At 38.8% G+C, this 20179-nt stretch overlaps 1 protein-coding gene and 1 pseudogene across 1 annotated transcript in view; both read right to left on the reverse strand.

Moving 5' to 3' along the window:
- The window catches only part of DDX4 (DEAD-box helicase 4), a 68184-nt gene extending 52544 nt beyond the window's left edge, over positions 1–15640 (reverse strand). Inside the window, exons 1-2 of the mRNA XM_058563472.1 lie at positions 15569–15640; positions 6083–6143 (exon numbers count right to left, since the gene is read on the reverse strand). Coding sequence (XP_058419455.1) covers positions 6083–6143; positions 15569–15640 — 133 coding nt within the window. The remainder of the gene's footprint in view (positions 1–6082; positions 6144–15568) is intronic.
- On the reverse strand, positions 11718–12128 carry LOC131418828 (MORF4 family-associated protein 1-like; annotated as a pseudogene).
- Positions 15641–20179: the final 4539 nt, after the last annotated feature.

The following is a 20179-nucleotide window of genomic DNA, read 5'->3' on the forward strand; positions in this document are numbered from 1 at the left end:
CCAATCTGAAAAGGCTCCATATTGGATGACTCCAACTATATGATATTCTGGAAAAGGCAGAACTATGGAGACAGAAGATAAGCGGTTGCTAGGAGTTGAAGGAGGGGGAGGGATGAATGGGCAGAGCAAGGAGGATTTTTAGGGCAATAAAAATACTCTGTATGATATTATAATGATGGATACATGTCATCATACATTTGTCCAAACCCATAGAATGTACAACACGACAAGTGAACCATAATGTAAACTATGGACTTTGGGTGAGGATGTGTCAATGTAAATTCATCAATTATAACAAATGTACCACTCTGGCGAGGGATGTTGATAGCAGAGGAGGCTGTGCATTTGTGGGAAAAGGGGGTATTAGGAAAATCTCTATACTTCCCTTTCAATTTTGCTGTGAACCTAAAACTGCTCTAAAAGAAAAAAGTCTCAACCAAATTTTTTTAAATGGTTAAGATGGTAAATTTTATGTTTATTTTACCATGATATAAATTAAAAAAAAAAAAAAAAAAACACCTCCACTATAACCATGGACCAGGTTGACCAGAAAAACTCTAATGTCAAAGATTCTCTTTTGTGAGCCTTGTATGTACAATGATACTGCATACACTATTTGGCACTCAAATAAATATGGGTTACCATGAATTAAAAAAAAAAAGACAGATTCAGATGATTAAAAGCTAAGGGTAAAAGGTAAAACTCGAAAGATAATTTAGATGGTTACTTTTTGACATAGAGGTGGAGAAGAGCTTCTTAACTAAAACTGCAAAAGGAAATCACAAAGCAGAAAAATTAGTTTGACTTCAGAACTAAAAGTTTTGATCAGTAAGGCATATTGTGGACAGAACTGACAGATAACAGAATGGAAGGAGACATTCAACAATGTCTAAATCAGAAACGAGTGTAAAATCTAGAACATAAGAAGAATGCCTGCCAATCAATAAGAGAAAGAGAGTAAACCCAATAAAAAAATGGACTAAAAATATAAACAGGCAACCTAAAGAAGCAGAAACCCAAAAGGATAACAAGCATATGAAGAGACAGTTCAGCTCATAAGCAATCAGATAAACACATATTAAAACAATGATATTTTACTTTATACTCAACAGAATGGCTAAAATTAAAAGGTTGAATAATGTCAAATGTCAATGGGGATATAAGAACCCTCATGTCCTACTGACAGGAGTATATACTTCCTAGTATAGCTATTCTGGTAAGTAATTATTAAGTATTTAGTCAAATTAAATACACATGCACCCCATGATCCTGTAATTCCTCTTCTGAATCAATTACCCAAAGAAATTCTCACTCTGGCCCACAAAGGGATATGTACAAGAATGCTCATCCTTGTGGTGGTAGAGGGAAATAGTCCGTTAACGTCAGTGTCCATCATGGGTGTAGGGAGATAGATAAAACTTGGTGATAAAGTGTACGAAATACCATTCAGTAGTTAGAAAAAATGAAATCAATTATCAATTAGGAATATATCTTGAACATAGTGGTGGGGGTTGGCAGAAAACACATGCACACAAAAAATATGCACACGAAACAACGTATGTTTTAAAACACACATAAAAAAGAATAGCTCCTTCAGAGAAGGAGAGGGATTAGAAATCCCTGACACTTCCCTCTCACAAATACCTGCTCCAGGAAGAATTCAAATCATTCAAAAAAATAGGTAAGAAAAAAATAAGCAAAGGCAGCACAGGATCTGTACAATATTACAAAGAGGAAAGAGAGGGAGGAAAGGAAGGATGAAACAGGAAAATGAAACAGAAAACATAGTTTAAAAAACTTAAACGCTCTAGACAAAGACTAGATGATTCCCCTCTAGGGAAACTGCTCTCCCCAGTAAAACAGCCTGGCCTTAGGCCAATCAGTAGAGCCCATCAGCAAGCTTTGTCCACACAGAGTTGAGTTTCCAATCAGCATTTTAATGTTCCAGTCTTAAATACAAAAAGGCAGGCAAGGATCACCCGACTTTTGAAGAAAGCCACCTATATAAAAGACACAGACTAAAACAAACACAGGAAGAAAAAATTCTAAGAAACAATAAAGGGAACAGAAATAATCTTCAAATGAAATTATAATAATCTTGAGAGAAAAAAATAACACAAGAAAACCTCTCATAAATGAAGGATATGAATTTCAGATTTAACAGGCCAAGTGTCTCGTACAATAAATAAAAAGTCCCACATCAGGCCGGCCCCGTGGCTTAGCGGTTAGGTGCCCGCGCTCCGCTGCTGGCGGCCCGGGTTCGGATCCCGGGCGCGCACCGACGCACCGCTTCTCTGGCCATGCTGAGGCCGCGTCCCACATACAGCAATTAGAAGGATGTGCAGCTATGACATACAACTATCTACTGGGGCTTTGGGGGGAAAAGATAAAAATAAATAAAATCTTTAAAAAAAAAAAAAGTCCCACATCAAGGTACGTAATCATAAAATTTTCAAAATACAGAAAACAAAATAAGATCCTAAAAGCTTTAAAAGAATTTAGAAAAATAGTCATATACAAAGGACCAGGACTCAGACTGTCAAACTGCTCAACAGCATCACCAGAATTTCATATACAGTGAAGCACTATGAAGTGTGGGGGGAAAATTATTTCCAACCTAAAATTTTACTCTTAAACTATTAATCAAGCATGAAGGTAAAGATATTTGCAATATCTCAAATTAACTTCCCATGCTTCCTTTCTTATGAAGCTGCAGGAAAATGGGCTCCACTGAAGGCGGGGGGGGGGGGGGGGTGGGTGGGGGGTGGGAAGGTGAGGGGAATCAAGATAGAAAAACCACGGGATCCAGGGAAAATGGAATGTGACACAGAAAAGAGGTGAAGGGTAAGTCTTGTGATGAGAACTTAGAAAGCAGCAAGTCCATATTGGAGCACATGGAAGAATCAAACATGAGGCTTTTGAAAAATGAAACTGATGGGCGCCAGCCAGCGGGCGTAGTGTTAAGTTCACTGCGCTCTGCTGGCCCAGGATTCACAGGTTCGGATCCCAGGGGTGGACCTAGGCACCGCTCATCAAGCCATGCTGTGGTGGCATTCCATATACAAAATAGAGGAAAATTGGCAACAGATGTTAGCTCATGGCCACTCTTCCTCACCAAAAAATAAAACACGCTGATCACTGTATGTGTTAGAAACTAACTATGAATATAGATAGTTTAATGGAAATCTGTGGTTAGAAAGATGTGTTATAAAGTAACTATAAATATAGATATGTGTGCTTCTGACAGAGGGTTTCCGAGTGAATTAGCAAAAGAAACAAAGAAGATCAAGTAAATAAAACAAAGCAATGATTAACTCTAGTAAAAACAAAACAAGTTGAATAATAAAGGAAATGTAACAATAATACATTGCATGGCTCAAATGTGAATGATATATACACAGCCATGATGATATAAAAACTGAATACAGATTTTTAAGCAAAAATTGTGATAACTATCAGGAGAGAGGGAAGAGAAGAAGTGTGAGTGGGGTGTGCAGATGGAAAGGGAGGAGCTAAATACTCATGTTCCATACTAGGAAGTCAAATGATGAATAACAAAGGGGACTAAATGTTTTCAATTATAAGCTGTGAAGTTACTAGTATTTGACATTTTAAAACCAGGTAATGTGAATTTTTTTCACTGAATTTTGGAAAGAATTAGATTACATCAGCTGACTTAGAAGGGTTTCCATGACTATCATTAAGTAAAAGCAAGATGCAGTATAACAGGATTCCATCTTTGTGAAATAAACAATGAAAAGAAACATATCTAAACACAACTTTAAGATCATGAAAAGGGTGTGAAAGGGTAGGTATGCAAAGGAAAAGCAGGACAGGTATTTATGATAAAAAGGAACATATATATAATATGCCAGCGGAATACAATTATGCATGTGGGAAAATATACAGACATCTAAAAAAAATCAGACTGTCAATGGTGGCTAAATCTGGGAGCCAAGATTTCAGATCATCTTATTTCTTTCATTTTACCTCTGTATTTAAGGTTTTTTTTCACAATAAGCAAATTTAAGTATTGGCTTAGTATACATTCATTGCCCTCACATGTATTTCTGTAATAAGAAAATCTGGGGGCCGGCCCGGTGGTGTAGCGGTTAAGTGCGTGCGCTCCACTTCGGCGGCCCAGGGTTCGAGGGTTCAGGTCCCAGGCATGCACCAATGCACCGCTTGTCAAGCCATGTTGTGGCGGTGTCCCACATAAAGTAGAGGAAGATGGGCACGGATTTTAGCCCAGGGCCAACCTTCCTTGCTAAAAGAGGAGGACTGGCATCGGATGTTAGCTCAGGGCTAATCTTCCTCCCAAAAAAAAAGAAAGAAAATCTATTTTCATGAAAAAAAATTTTAATTAAAAAAGAGCTACCAAAGTACTTGTTATCCAGAAGAAGGTAAGCAGGCAATCCTATATTTTTCATTACCTGATTTCATTTCATTAGCCTGTACATTCAAAGATCCAGTGTTGAGACAGGTCCTAGCTTTTAGCTGGTGGCTATTTCAATCTAGCTTCTCAAAGACTTCACCACAAAACAACGTTATGCTTTAATATACTAAACTTGCATTCCTTTACAAAAATTGGTTTTTGACACCTCAAAGAACGATGTTTCTCCTGATTACACAATGATCTATGCAAACAGACATGTTAAGAAGTAAAGATTACCTTTACCCATTTGTCTTTTTTGAATATTTCAAGTACACAGGCATGCTTGCAGTTCACATGCTTGCAGTTCACATGGTAGAAGCAAAGTCAGCCTTCTGCTGGGGTTTCAGCAGGTAGCAATTTCATGAACTTTTGAGAATCTAAATATTCTATATTAAACCACCGTATTTAAGTGTTTATGAAAGATAAACACATCTTGATAATAGCAAAAGCAAAAGTTTTCTCTTCTAAACTTAACTTCTTTCTATCAAGAGAATTACTCTAAACTTAAGGTGAACATGGGAATTATTTGCTTTACCCTGATGAACTCTGACTTGCAAACTCTCCTTCACATTTTAGAAACTACCTCTCCACAGGTTTTTTCACTTTAAGACAGGCTTCATTAGGCCAGTAGCTCCCTTGACTATAAAATGTTTTACCTCATCCACTAATTTTTGATGACAGAAATGATGAAACTACCTGGTGCCACCAGGCTCTCTCTCTCGCACTAGAGTAAGACTTAAAAGTAGTAGTTACTCTAATTCGTAGAGACTTATAATAAATTCATAGTAACTCAAATTTACAGAAAGTAGAAAGGTGGTTGCCAAGAGCTAGGGAGAAAAGGAAATGGGGAGTTACTGTTTAATGGGTATAAAGCTTCAGTTTGGGAAGATGAAAAAGTTCTAGAGGTGGATGGTGGTGAATACCACTTAAAAGTGGTTAAAAGGGTAAATTTTACGTTATGTGTATATTACCACAATAAAAATAATTGAGGAAAATATAGTAGAAATAGCATTTCAGCCTACTTTGGACTTCCAGAAAATGAAAGACTACTGCCATGAGTTTAACTTCCTAGCCCAAGTCCTACCACTTCCACCTATCTTCCCATCCACATCAACTCTATAAAACATTTAGGCAACCCAGCTAGAAACAAGTGGTGAAGGAAAAACAGCAGCTCCCTTATCTTGGTTTGCTTCTCTTATTCTCCTAGGACCCTTCCTAAAGTAATTTTCAGATCTCAAAGAAACTCATGATATCTTGATGGTACAGCAGGTTTGTTTTAAACAGCTATTATCCTGACAGGTCACCACCACTGCAAGCTGCTTCAACAGCCTTACAGTCTAGTCTCCTACTCCCTTATGTCAGGAGCCCTGACAATTCCCTAGCAGCCTGAAAGCCAAACATGCAACTTCCACACTGGGCACAGGTTTTACAGCAAACCCACCAAATCAAATAATACAGTCTACAGCACTAGACTCTCTCTCTTCCTATAGCTAGAAGTGGCCCCCATCCCAAAATATCCAAACCAGAATGAACTCTCACTAGGAAATTTAAAAACACTCTCTACAAGATGTCTACTAGTCTGTTCCTCATTCACTAGATAAAGCCCTTAACCTAAAAAGGGTTTCACCTTTTTGCCTTAACACCTACCTGATGATGAAGCTGGAGTCCTGTTAAAAGCATCTCCATTTGCTCCAGAAGAATACCTATCCTGTAAGAAGGAAGAAAAGACTAGTTTTCTACTTTGAATGTGTCATCTATTTCACAAATATTAAAAAATTTTAATAACTGGGCTTTGTTCAAAACAAAACAATTGTAGAAGTAAGATTTTCTGGGTCACTTGATGTTCCTTTATTAATTATTCCAAAACATCTTCACTTTAACATTATATGTATAGCATATTAATATATCACTTAAAACAGTGGTCAGCAAACTACAGTCATGACGAAGATCTGGTGGGCCACCTGTTTTTGTAAATAAAGTTTTATTGGAATACAGCCACCCTCAATTCATCTAGGTATGTCTATGGCTGCTTTCACACTACAATAGCAAAGTTGCAACAGAGACCATAAGGCCTGCAAAGTCTAATATTTACTTTCTGGCCTTTTATGAAAAGAGTTTCCTGACACCTTACTTGAAATAAAAGTTTAGCTACCCATACACTTGAAAAGTATAATCAAATACTATTATTATATAAATACAATCTAACCAAAGTAATACATGAATAAATCAATGCCTGACAATACACAATACAGTTTACAGAATTTAGTATCTTACAGTATACTCATCAGTACTGCATAAAGTAAAGCACAGAAGAAGAGGAGTGCATAACAGTTTGTACAGTAAAGTACAATGGAAATTTATTTTTAAAACTTCAAATATGTTTATACAAAGTGAAACAAATTAATGTGTTCACATTTTTTAAAAAGAAATTCACTCTAAAGAAAACCTCAGGGGCCAGCCCCGTGGCACCGCGGTTAAGTGCGCATGCTCCGCTGCTGGCGGCCTGGGTTCAGATCCCAGGCACACCAATTGTCAGGCCACACTGTGGCAGCATCCCACATAAAGTGGAGGAAGATCGGTATGGATGTTAGCTCAGGGCCAGTCTTCCTCAGCAAAAAAAGAGGAGGACTGGCATGGATGTTAGCTCAGGGCCAATCTTCCTCACAAAAAAAAAAAGAAAGAAAGAAAGAAAGAAAACCTCAGTTATGCACTAAAAACAATGTACCTATTCAGTCATGCGTAACTCAATGACAGGGATGTGTTCTGAGAAATGACTCATTAGGCAATTTCATCATTGTGCGAACATCAGAGTGTACCTACGCAAACCTAGATGGGATAGCCTACTACATACCTAGACTATATGGTACTACTCTTATGCGACCACCATCATATATGCGGTCCGTTGATGGAAATGTCGTTATGCAGCAATGACTGTATATGTATCTTGCAGGTGCACTACAAATCCAATAAAGTGGTGCATGTCAGCTATGGGGTCAAAATATTCATGGTTAATTTCAATCAAACTTGTCACAGAAATAGTTGAAGACTGTCTTTGATGCTCACAAATACTAACTGCACCCTTTTCCTACTTTAGTCTCAAAAAAAAATGTATTCGCTATTAATGCATATACATTACATGGCAGTGGTATAATGACTGTTGGACTCAGAAAATTCAACTTTATTATAAAATCCGTAACTTTCAAGTTTACTTTGGACCTTTCCAGCATTTCTCAGAGTATCCTTGGGTTAACCACAACTTGAGTAACTTTTTTCTCACTTCCAACTCCTAGGGTGTCCTTATCATCATTAATCCACTCCTTTATTTCCTCCCACATAAACTTCCTCTACTTAGGGCAAAACTTTCAGAATAGAGCTCTGAAATGCTTTCATATGAAAATCAGAATTCAATAATTTAAAAAGGAAAAGTGACTTAAAACTTACAGATAATACCTTAACCTACTACATTAGAACAGTCACAATATTCCTTCAAGTAAGTTCCCTTAAATAAACCCAAAGCTGGAGGGAGTGCACCAACGTAGGTACTTCAGGTAATACTTATTTAAAATTTCTTTCACAAAAAACACTAAATTTAAAAACTACTTTTATAAAGCTCTAAAGTCATCCAATTGTTTTTCTGAGTTATTAAGAACAGAGAGACAATAGTATCCTTGAAATGCCTTGGGCTTCTGGTAACTGCTACAGTAAAAGTTCCCATTTATGATTACCATAGACATTAAAACAGATAAGAAGAGTGATCCTGTTTTCCCTACTTAGAGTGAATAGAGCCCCAAAAAAAGCTGGTTTTATAAGTGTTACAAAGCTGATAAAAGGTAATGAAATACTCTGGGCACTAAAGAACTGAAAAACTATTATTATTAGACAACCTTCAGGCTGTGTAATTTAACATCCCATATATATGGAACTTACAAATTCCAAGGCAAATTCTGAAACAAGACATCAAAAAAATTTTTTCGACAGAATTAATTTCATCATAAAAAATGAACCTTAACCTCTTCCATTACCTTAAAAATAAATTAACTTCATATTCCCTTCACAATTGCACCACTTCTCTGCCCCTCTTAAAACAAAATGTCTTGTCTACAGTTGCTGCCTATACTTTCTCATATCCCATTTTTCCTTCAAGCCACTCCAGTCTAGCCTCCCTCCTCACCTCTGCACTCAACATGCTTTTAATAAGGAAAATATATAATAAAATTACTACTTTTACATTTCATCCTACCAGAGCTCTCAGCAGCATTTGAAACGACAGACTATTCCCTTCCTCTTTACAACATTCTTCTCTTGGCATAAGGAACACACACTCCCCTGGTTTTCCTCTTGCCCCACCAGCCACTCCCTCTTCAATCTCCTTTGCCTGCTCCTCCTCTACCAGACCTCTCAAGTTGGAGCGCTCCAGAGCTTATGGCAGAGCCCTCTAAGTGTGTTTTACTCTATCTGACTTCACCCAATCTCACAGCTTTAAATTTCATTAATATACAGATAATCTCAAATTTATATCTATAGCTCTCACCCCTCTCCGAAGCAACAAATTCATATAAGCCACCAACTGTCATCCTTACTTACGTGTTTTCATAGGCATCTCAAATTGAACACAGCAAATATAGAATTCTTGATATTTTTTTCCTCCCAAACTTGTTCATCTTCCATATATTCCCCATCTCAGTAAATGGCACCATCACCCATCTAGTTGCTTAAACTAAAAACGTAGCCATCACCCTTGATTCCTCTCTTTCACTATCCATATCCAGTCCTGTCAACTCTATGTACACAACTACCTCCAGCATCCTCTCCCTCTCCTTTTCCCTTTCCTTCTCGGATTTCATTTTCTACCACTCTTGTCTTATCTCATTATGCTTTAGCCAAACAAGCTGTAGTAAGTTAAATAACGGCCACCCGAAGATATCAAGTCCTCATCCCTGAAACTTGTAAATGTTATTTTATTTCGAAAGAGTTCTTGCAGATACAATTAAGGATTGTGAAACGAGGAGATTACTCTGGATTTTCTGGGTGGGCCATAAATGTCATCACAAGTGTCCTTATAAGAGAGACACAAAGGGAGTTGACACAAAAGGAGTTAACACCAACACACAGAGCAGAGAGACATATAGGCACAAGCCAAGGAATGCCTATAGCCACTAGAAACGGCACAGATTCTCTCCTAAAGCCTACAGGAGGACAGCCCTGCCTGACACCTTGATTTCTAACTTCTGGCCTCCAGAACTGTGAGAGATTGCGTTAAACCACCCAGTTTGTGGTAATTTGTTACAGCAGTGATAGAAAGCTAATATATTGTACTTCTTCCTGTTCCCTTGATACCCCAAGTTTGTTCCCTCCTCAGGACCTTTGCACAAGATGTCTTGTTGGGACTCCTTCAGGTCTCGGGCTTATGAGTCATTGTCTCAGGGAAACTTTTCCTCTCCACCTGATCTAAATCCACCCCACCCTAGTCACATACACACACATTTTCCTGAGTTTTTTTTCATAGCATTTTCACTATTTATAATTATTTCGTTCTCAAATATGCTTATTCTGTCTCCTCCAGTTAAATAACATCCATGACAGTAAGCTTATCTTATCTACCATGTTCACCACTGTCTTCAGCACCTACTAGGAATCCATAAAAATTTGCTGGATCAATCATAGGTCTTGTCACTAGCTTACTTTTAGAATACTTAGCTGTAAACCATTTATAATCTCTTAAACCATCCAAATGAACCACTCTGGAAATGTCAAAATGTTTTACACATAAGGGTTCTCATACACAGCTATAAATAATCCATTTGCATGTTGATGAACACTTTTATTTTCACCTTATACATGCTCTTATTATTTTCAATTCTGAAATATACCTTTTTTTAAGTCTTTTGTCTTTTCAAGCAAACGAATACTTCTATTCACATGGTAAGTTTGTTTTTGTTTTTGTTTTTGTTTTTAACACGGTAGGGTTTTGACCTCAAATACTTGTCAAGTTTGCTACTCAAATGATCTTCCAGCTGAGCAACTTAGGAACCTTGAGGATGACTCTTCCCTGGCCAGTTTAGGGTCCAATGCAGATAGTTCCATGTTTTCCTTCTCCTTAATGACTTTCGCAAGTATCTTTCATTTTGTGCCCAGAATCCCCTGAAATGCATCAGCATATTACATCAACTTGTACAGAATACCAAGATCTCATCTCCTATTCTAAGGTTCCATGTCAAATAAAGCTGAGTCAGGTTGTCCAAATAAACTGCCCAGAGAGGTTACATTAGATAGTGTGCCACATAAAATTTAAATTTTGAACAAAATATCTCTCTCCTCCTTTGGTCTCACACAGAAATTAAAGTCCCAAAATACAGACAATACCATCTTCTAGCCCTTCTGATCCATCAGTCTTAGCCAGATCAGCCCCATTCAGAAACCCAGGGGAAGTGTGGTCCCTTCTTCAGTTTCTTCAGCAATTGCTGCATGGAGCTGTCTTCTAGAATACAGCTCCTTCAGCACCTCCAGGGCTGGAGAACTCCAACTCTTGAGTCTCAATGTATTACACTCAGACCCAAAGTTCCAGGGAACTATCAAGTCACACAAGAAAGAGCGAAGCGCCTCAAAATTTTGAAATAACAACCAAAGCCCAGGAACAAATGGGCCTGCTGCAAGAGCTTACAGCCTACACCCTAACTTCTGTATGTGAGAGCATTTTCCAAATAAAATTTATTTCCCCAAACAAAAATATTTAACAATCAAAACTCATTTTGAGGGGCCTGACCCCATGGCGTAGTGGTTAAGTGCGTGCGCTCCGCTACTAGCGGCCCCGGTTTGGATCCCAGGCGTGCACCAATGCACCGCTTGTCCAGCCATGCTGAGGCAGTGTCCCACATACGGCAACTAGAAGGATGTACAACTATGACACACAACTATCTACCAGGGCTTTGGGGAGAAAAAGGGGAAAAAAACAACAAAAAACTCACATTGAAGTCATCAACCGCAAACTATAACAAAAACCTAGTGTAAGTGAGGACCGAGTACAGTGGTACATTGCTTAACAATGGGGATATGTTCTGAGCATTGCGTCGGTAGGCAATTTCATCGTTGTGCGAACATTACAGGGTGTACTTACACAAACCTAGATGGTATCACCTACTAAACATCTAGGCTACGTGTTACTAATTTTATGGGACCACCATTGTATATGCAGTTCGTCGCTGACCAAAACATCGTCATGCAGCGCATGACTGTATAGACAGAGGAAAAGAAAAGGCTCTCTGGTTTCAGCTTCTCCAGGGGATCAGCCAATCTCCTTCGGTTGACTAGAACCCCCTGGCTGTAAACTGCTGATCCTCCTCCTAGAGGATTCACTTTTCTCTATCCACCAGACTAGCTCAACCAACATCTCTACCATCTTTGCAATATCTGTAGCCTTCTCACACCTTTTTGTCACTCTCCCCTCGACTCCATCATTTAGATTTTGAAGATGAGTGAGAGCACTTTCTTGGGTTTTTATTTGGATAAGCATATTGTCCATCTCCCACAACTTGCTCATATTCAGCATATATGATCTTCCGTGCTCTCAAGTAAGACACAATATCCTCCCACATCTCACTGATGACTAGAAGCAGAAATTGCTCAAAATCTTCCTCAGGCTCCAGCACTTCAACTTCCTCAAGTCTGCCACATCAACGATGTCCAAGGGCCACATTTTTTTCCTGCTCCTTCAGAACAGAGCTATGGATGTGAACAGAGAAGCTGCAAACTTTATTTTCTTATCTAAACCGTTATTACAAACTTTGCTACTACTCCTGAATAAAACTGTAATTGTGAATGGGCTAATTATCTCAAGCTGTTGCCACTTTAATCACAAGAGTATTTGCCTTCTGAAACATGCTACAAAAAAGGCAAACAGATCAGACAGAAGTGATCACTACCGATTTACTCCCATGGTCATCTAACAAGAAGCATTACAGCTAGTAGGCTAATCCCATATCCTGTTATGTTCACCATACTCATTCATTCCAACACTCATCCCAACAAGTTTGCATGCAATGTACAAATGCCTAACCACTGAGATTTCTGGACTACATAATCGCTAGATTATCAAATTTTTCTTAACCTCATATCTCTTATTGTTCTAAACCCCAGGTGGTACACTCATTTCAAAATCTAGAATTGGGAAGTTCTAACAGCTACCAGAACAGTAGCCTAGTAGTTCAAAATTATGTAAGTATGTGTCAACATTAAATGTCCAAAGAAAGATCCCGAGAAGAATTCGTAAAAAGTTGATCACAGATATTGTTTACAATGACACCAATCCAAGAGGTCTCAGAGCCATTACAAATTTACCAAAGGGAAGCCTAGCTGTCCCCTGAAATGGAAATTAAATTACACCAACCAATCAAAATGGTGCCTTTAAAAGAAAAACTGAAAAAAAGATCTCAGATTTCTCCTACATAAAAACGTCATGTATTCAATCCTTAGTTTCTGCACTTTTTATTCAACCAAGACAGGAAAACAAAGTTGATGATTGCACCATGTTCCTTAAAGTCAACTATGCCAAATAACTAACTGCACAACCAGCATCAGGTGTTAAGTTTGCAGACAAATGCAAAAAATTTACTACAAATTGGCCCCACACAAATATGTATTAAGAGTCATAAAGTATGGGGCCGGCCCAGTGGTGTAGCAGTTAAGTTCTCGAATTCCACTTCGGTGGCCCGGGGTTCACCAGTTCAAATCCTGGGCACAGACATATTCATGGCTCATTAAGCCATGCTGAGGCTGTGTCCCATATAGAAGAGCTACAACTCTACAACTAGATACTGGGGCTTTGGGGAGAATAAAGAAAAAGATGAAGATTGGCAACAGATGTTAGCACAGGGCCAATCTTCCTCAAAAAAAAAAAAGAATCATAAGGTATAATTAACATAAATTAATATTCAATTTAGTATTCCACTATCAAGAAACAAGGTATGTTACTGAATAGCACAAAGATTCCAAAAAGGTAAATCTGAAAGACTGACAGCCATCCTCAATTTCAGACACCCTATGCAACAAATATGCACAACACGCTACAGTGCAGTATACTGTTTGAAGAACACTTCATGAAGACAAAATCTCATACTAAGAAAAAATTTAAATTAGACTATTAAAGTCCAAGTAGAAGAAAGTCTCTATCTGTAATTCAACTTTGTATTACAACAAATCTATTGAGAACCACGGGAAAAAAGAACTATAAAATATCCTGTGACCAAGTAATTCCAGTTTTGAAAAAAACACTCCCAAATTAAAACAAAGAATAAGCTGCAGATATTCACAATATAGTGAAAAGCTAACATCTTAAATTCCCTCCAACAGAAAATCAGTTATATTATGATAGATCTATTCCACGAAATATTATATAACCATAAGAAATTATTCTTTGGAAGTTAGTAATATGGAATAGTCAGTGCTGAAGAGTGAAAAAGCTGGAATCAAAAATTACTGTTAAGTACTATCATCACAATCTACATAAAAATATGTTTTGGAAAAAGAAGGAAATTTACTGAAAATTTAACAGAGTGCTTGTGCTAGTGAGCAAGATTGTTAGGTCATTTTTCCCCTCTTTTCCCGATGTTGTTATAATCTTTTTAAGATGGGAAGAGGACAATAAAAAGATAACATACAGGCCGGCCCTGTGGCTTGGCTTAGCGGTTAAGTGCGTGCTCTGAAACTGGCAGCCCGGGTTCAGATCCCGGGCTTGCTCCGACGCACCGCTTCTCCGGCCATGCTGAGGCTGCATCCCACATACAGCAACTAGAAGGATGTGCAACTATGACATACAACTATCTACTGGGGCTTTGGGGAAAAAAAAAGGAGGATTGGCAATAGATGTTAGCTCAGAGCCGGTCTTCCTCAGCAAAAAGAGGAGGATTAGCATGGATGTTAGCTCAGCACTGATCTTCCTCACAAAAAAAAAAAAAAAAAAGATAACACACAAGGGGCCAGCCCGGTGATGCAGCAGTTAAGTTCGTGCACTCCGCTTTGGCGGCCCGGGTTGGAGGGTTCGGATCCCAGACCTAGGCACTGCTTAACAAGCCATGCTGTGGTGGCGTCCCATATAAAGCAGAGGAAGATGGTGGCGGCGTCCTATATAAAGCAAAGGAAGATGGGCATGGATGTTAGCCCAGGGCCGATCTTCCTCAGAAAAAAAGAAAGGAGTATTGGCAACAGATGTTAGCCCAGGGCTGATCTTCCTCACAAAAAAAAAAAGAAAGAAAAGACAACATACAAAAGATGTTATTTCTAAAATAAGTCCCAAAACAAGAAACATGATAAATTCAGATTAATATCTTGGGTATTTTAACATAAGCTTTTCATATAGATCAAATCCAATTAAGACAAAGGATTACGTATTTTATATTTTTGTATGAAATAAGAACTTCCACTAAGACAGCACTTGAATCAGAAAGTGTTTGTCAGAATTGACTAACAAATATTAACTGAAAATTCTAAAAAAAAAAATCAATTTTGGAGACATTTTCAAGTAGATAACACTTATGCAAAAACAATCCCTTAAAACATATTATCTTCTAGAGTCTGTTGAAAATTTTTCAAGTCAAAACTGAAACCCAAAAACCTACTCGAGGACCCCTTCTTCTGAATTATAATGTAACTCAAAATGCCATTGAGAAAAAAAAATCTGATGATTCATACATTTGAAGATCAAACTGATAATTCATCTGAATCACCCTAAAGTATTTCTCTTGAGAGCCCTCTTGGTATAAAAGCAATTTTCAGAATTTAAAATGTCACCCAGAACCAAATTATATTATTCCATTTTCTATACAAGTGTCTCTCAGAGACATTCAACCACAGTTGTACAAGCTTGCTTTCACTCACAGTAAGTCCTAAGTCACTGAGATTTCAATTAAGTTGTTAATAATATTATATTAGTTTTTAATTATCAAATTACTTCAGACTATTTTACTCTATTTGAGGTTTAGCATGCCTCTTTCTCATTTCCCATAACATAGTTAATAACAATCACATGAGGATAAGCACAGTATACTCAGACTGCGTAATTTAAAACTTTCCCACCAAAGTGATTTTCAACTTTGATAAAATCTGTAGCATTTAGTAACTTCAAACTTTTAATTTTACTACCTTCTCAAATACAGGAACGTAGGAAGACATATGAGGTTTGATTATTTCTGCTTCCCAATCTTCATCTCCCATGGTGGCTTCCAGTTCTATTTTTATAAAAATACAAACATACACATTTGGCCTTAATTAGATCAAAATCGTATCTCAAAAGCATAACCTATCATTTCACATATACTCCTTGAACCTACTCAACTAGGTGCTGATCTTCCGCAAGTTTTTGCAAACGGGGGAATGAACTTTTGTTTCTTACCTAGAGGTAGCATTGATAGCCATCCTTTTCATCTTTAAAAATTAGTTGAACCACTCACCTAATCACTATAGCAATCACTATGTCCCCACTGATGCTTAAGCTTTTCCCCAAAATCTGTTCACAGAATTGATCTTCTCCTTCCAAGGGTCCCCAAACGGCTTATTAACTAAACGGCTTTATTACTAAAGAGATGGGAAATTCTTCCGATACTACTCAAGGTTTCTCCCTTCAAAAAAGGTAGACGTTCGGTTTGGGGTTTTTGATAGTTTCTTGGGAAAGGGGAGTACCAGGGCCCAAGGCCTTGAAGTTTGGCGCGGAAGGAAAAGACGGGTTAGGCGGCCCAGATCCCTCCAACAAACAACTAGTTTCGCCAAGGAGCGCGCGTACCCAAATGGTACCACAACCATCCTTGTTCAGAGAAAAAGCCAGGGAGAGGACGGAGAGGACGGTCAAAAGGCTCCTTCACCTCCTCCGCAGGCCTCGAGCCCAGACTTTGGGCGCCCACGAGGCTTTAGGATCTCAGGCAACAAACGGAAATGCCCCAAAGACGGCTTCAAACCGCCGCCCGCCCCATCCCTTCTTCGTTTGGCCTAGGGCACGACTACTGAGAAGCCCAGAGGTTGGGTGGAGGCGGATGCCACAAACAAACCCGGTAACCCACTCACCCCTCAGCTACTTGCTCTCTGGGTCTTCGTAGGCGGCCGACGCTGCTTAAACGGCTGCACGTGCAGGACGCCGACTGCGTCAGATGCGCAGCTCCAACAACAAATAGCACCAGGCGGACGAGCGCCACCAGCCAATCAGCGCTCAGGTGGCCGGCATCGTCCCGCCCCCATCTCCAGTCCTTGTTCCCTACTTGCTTGCATTCAAGGCTGCCCTGGGAGGTCACTGGCCCTTTCACGGAGTGGCCCGTTGGGCCTGTGAATACGAGGCTGGCTGTGGACCACTGTCTCTAGATTCTTGGGTGGGGTCCTCAATCTGGAGAGGCTGTAAATTTTCTCTATGCAAGCGCTGCAAGCCAAAAATATTTACCTCCCTTCTAGAGGAAAAAATAAACGGGAAGAGGTGTAATGCCCTCTCTCCGACCTCTTTAGCTTTCTCTCCCCTTTTGCCTACTGCAGTCTCTGGCGGTTGGCCTCTCTGGTTCTTTATTTCTGAGGCGCTTAGTTTCACATCCGGGGATTCCCAGGTGCCTCAGCATGCGGCTGAGGCCGGTGGAGGTAGTGCGCTTTTCCTCCCAATGATGGCTGGGTTAAGGCTCTGTCCAGCGGGCACCCCCAGAAGCTGTAAAGAAAGCCTGTTGTGTCGAGTTAGGGGTCCAACTCGTTGGAATGAAGACGTCCTCTGATCCGGAAGGAAGAAGAAAACTGTGCTGGCTTAGGTTGTTCGTCAAGAATTTGTGGTCAACCTGTTTATATCCTTAGGAGTACTGACCAAACCTAAGAGTGACCGAGGGTCATTTCGGTACTTAACGCGCTCTCATCAATCAGATGTTCTTGTTCTGCCACACAAAAAGTAGGGGAAATCCCCTGGTATTTTCCCGTCCCTCCAAAAAGCATAACAGTGGACTGCTTTAAAAGTGTAGTTTTCATTTTTGGTTTTATTTCCATCATTTTCTAGTCTCTGGATCTTGGAAGAAATTCCTGAATATTTCCTTCTGAAATATAATTCCCAACGTAGTCTGACACTCAGGTATAGTGGATAAGGCACTTTACAAGCTCAGCTTACTTTATACTTCTCATTTCTAGAACCACCATTATTGGGTCTATCTCTTCCACCAAGAATATGTCAGGATTTATTTAGTTAGCAATAAACTTTGTCAGACTATTTTCAAGGTGAATTGTTTTTAAAAGATTATATTTAACAAAGGTCAAACCAGAATATATTTTAACATAACTGTCATTTGTAATAATTTCCGGGTTTTATGTTGTTTTTGTTTTTTTGTGTGTGTGAGGAAGATCAGCCCTGAGCTAATATCTGCCAATCCTCCTCCTTTTTTGCTGAGGAAGACTGGCCTTGGGCTAACATCCATGCCCATCTTCCTCTACTTTATATGGGACGCCGCCACAGCATGGCCCGACAAGCGGTGAGTCGGTGCACACGCGAGATCCAAACCTGCAAACCCCGGGCGGCTGCAGCGGAGCTCATGCACTTAACTGCTTGCGCCACCCGGCTGGCCCAATAATTTCTGTTTTTAAACCAAGTTTTCACATCATACCCTTAAGGTGGCTAGTACCTTAAATCACTGAATATGTGTGCGGGAGAGCCACCAATACTTCTTCTGGTGCTCTGAATATGTATATGGAGTCCCCTGAAGTACTTTAACTCATTTTGAATTGAATGTTGTTCTTTCAAAAATTTTTGATGTCATGGGAAAAAAATGAAAAGAGCAAGATATGAAATTATGTAGATAGAATGATAACCAACTATATTTTTTTTAAGTATGGAAAACTTGGAAGTATTTTCTAAAATGAACGTATTTTTTAAAACACTTAGTAGACATTCTCTGCTATTCACTCTTAGAACAGATTTTTGTTGCTTTCAGGTATTGTAATGAAATGATTCTTTATGAAAAACTCAATATATATAATTTTTGAGAGCTAGCCCTGGTTAAGAAAAAGTGAATTCTGATGAGAACTGAAGTTCAATATTGAGGAAAGGATTAATGACAATGGATGAAAATAATGTAATTCAAAAACTGAACATACACAGTGAAAAAGGACAAATAGTTCAGTAAACACTTGTTCTTTGATGTGTGTCCCAAAAAAGTGAAGCCAGTATGTTCTATATCCTGTTTCCCTCTGACAGATCTTAAATTAGTGGTGGCAATACACTGCGACATAGAGAAAAGGTGGGAATTCATTCAGTTGTTAGATAGGCTTTAAACGAACACCTACTGTATGCCAGGTACTATGCTAAGTGCTACAAATAAAATTAGCCCGTCTCTCAAGGAACAGTCTAATGAAAAAACAGAAGTGGCTAATGGAATTTAAAACCTTATTCCTGTCTCAAAAGATTCAGTGGAAAGCTTACATTCAGTTTTTCAAAATTTTCTAACTCCCATATAATAAGGTAGGACAAGAGTATCTTCAAAGATGTCTCACAGTTTGGAACCAAAGTTTATAGTTAAGACCCTTCACACTTTAGAAAGAGGCGCTAAATTCTCCAATGCAATACAGATAAAGATATTCAAATAATGATTTTTTTTTTCTCCCCAAAGCCCCAGTAGATAGTTGTATGTCATAGTTGTACATCCTTCTAGTTGCTCTATGTGGGACACTGCCTCAGCATGGCTTGATGAGAGGTGCGTAGGTCCACACCCAGGATCTGAACCAGCAAACGCCAGGGCCGCTGAAGCAGAGCACACAAATTTAACTGCTATGCCACACAGCCAGCCCCCAGAATAATGATTTTTTTAATTGATGTGAACTGTGCCTAGCACTGTGCCAAGACTGTTAAAAATTTCTTTTAATCTACCAGTAGGCCCAATCTGGATCCCCTCAAATGGGGGAGAGTAGATGTTCATGCTCAGGTACTACAAATATTTGAGAATCTCCGGCTATGCACATAACCATACAAAAGATTTAGAAAATTAAATAGTGCAGGTTGGAGCCCTATAAATCAACACAAAATGGAGGAGGGGTTTATAATGTCTCCAAGACACCGTGGTGCTAGTAACACATCTAAGGAAGAAAGTCACCAGGGAAGGGTTTACAACACACCAAGCAGGGTTCAAAGAGACAAAAATCTATATGTTTCCAGTAATGGTTAAGGCAATATTTACCAAAGCATGGTACATATAGCACTGATTTTAGGCAATTCGTGGACAATTTTCATTTTGATAGTTAATTTTGTGTTTATATTTAATATTTATTTGAATGTGTATTAGAAAACTATAACTAGCACATCAAACCTATGATTTCAGAACTATAATTGATTAGAATGATGCCATAGTAAATATTAACGTTTAAAAAGAGTTTATTCAATTAAATGGATGCTAAGTATTTATAGTATGCAAGAATGGCAAAAATCATGAAGGTGGTATTCAAATGACTAAAGTGTGGGAAACATTGGTGCAAATGGAAAAGACTGTGGATCTGTGGGCTGGTCACTAGAGGAATTTTCTCTATTGTGAGGTAAAGATATTTTGTCAGCACCTGTTCTGATTCCATGATCACTTAGCAACTTCCTGATTAATAGTTCAACTCCCCCAAGTATTTTGATACTGAGAAAGGAGATGCAATGGATAAGACATTTAAGCCTTACTTCCTCCCCATTATGAATTAATATATTGAGATTGTGGTTTAGGCATCAGTCTTGTTTGAGTTTAACTGGTGTTCCTGAGAGATCCTGCTTGTAAT

Source organism: Diceros bicornis, chromosome 20 (assembly GCF_020826845.1).
Source record: "Diceros bicornis minor isolate mBicDic1 chromosome 20, mDicBic1.mat.cur, whole genome shotgun sequence".
Lineage (NCBI taxonomy): Eukaryota > Metazoa > Chordata > Mammalia > Perissodactyla > Rhinocerotidae > Diceros > Diceros bicornis.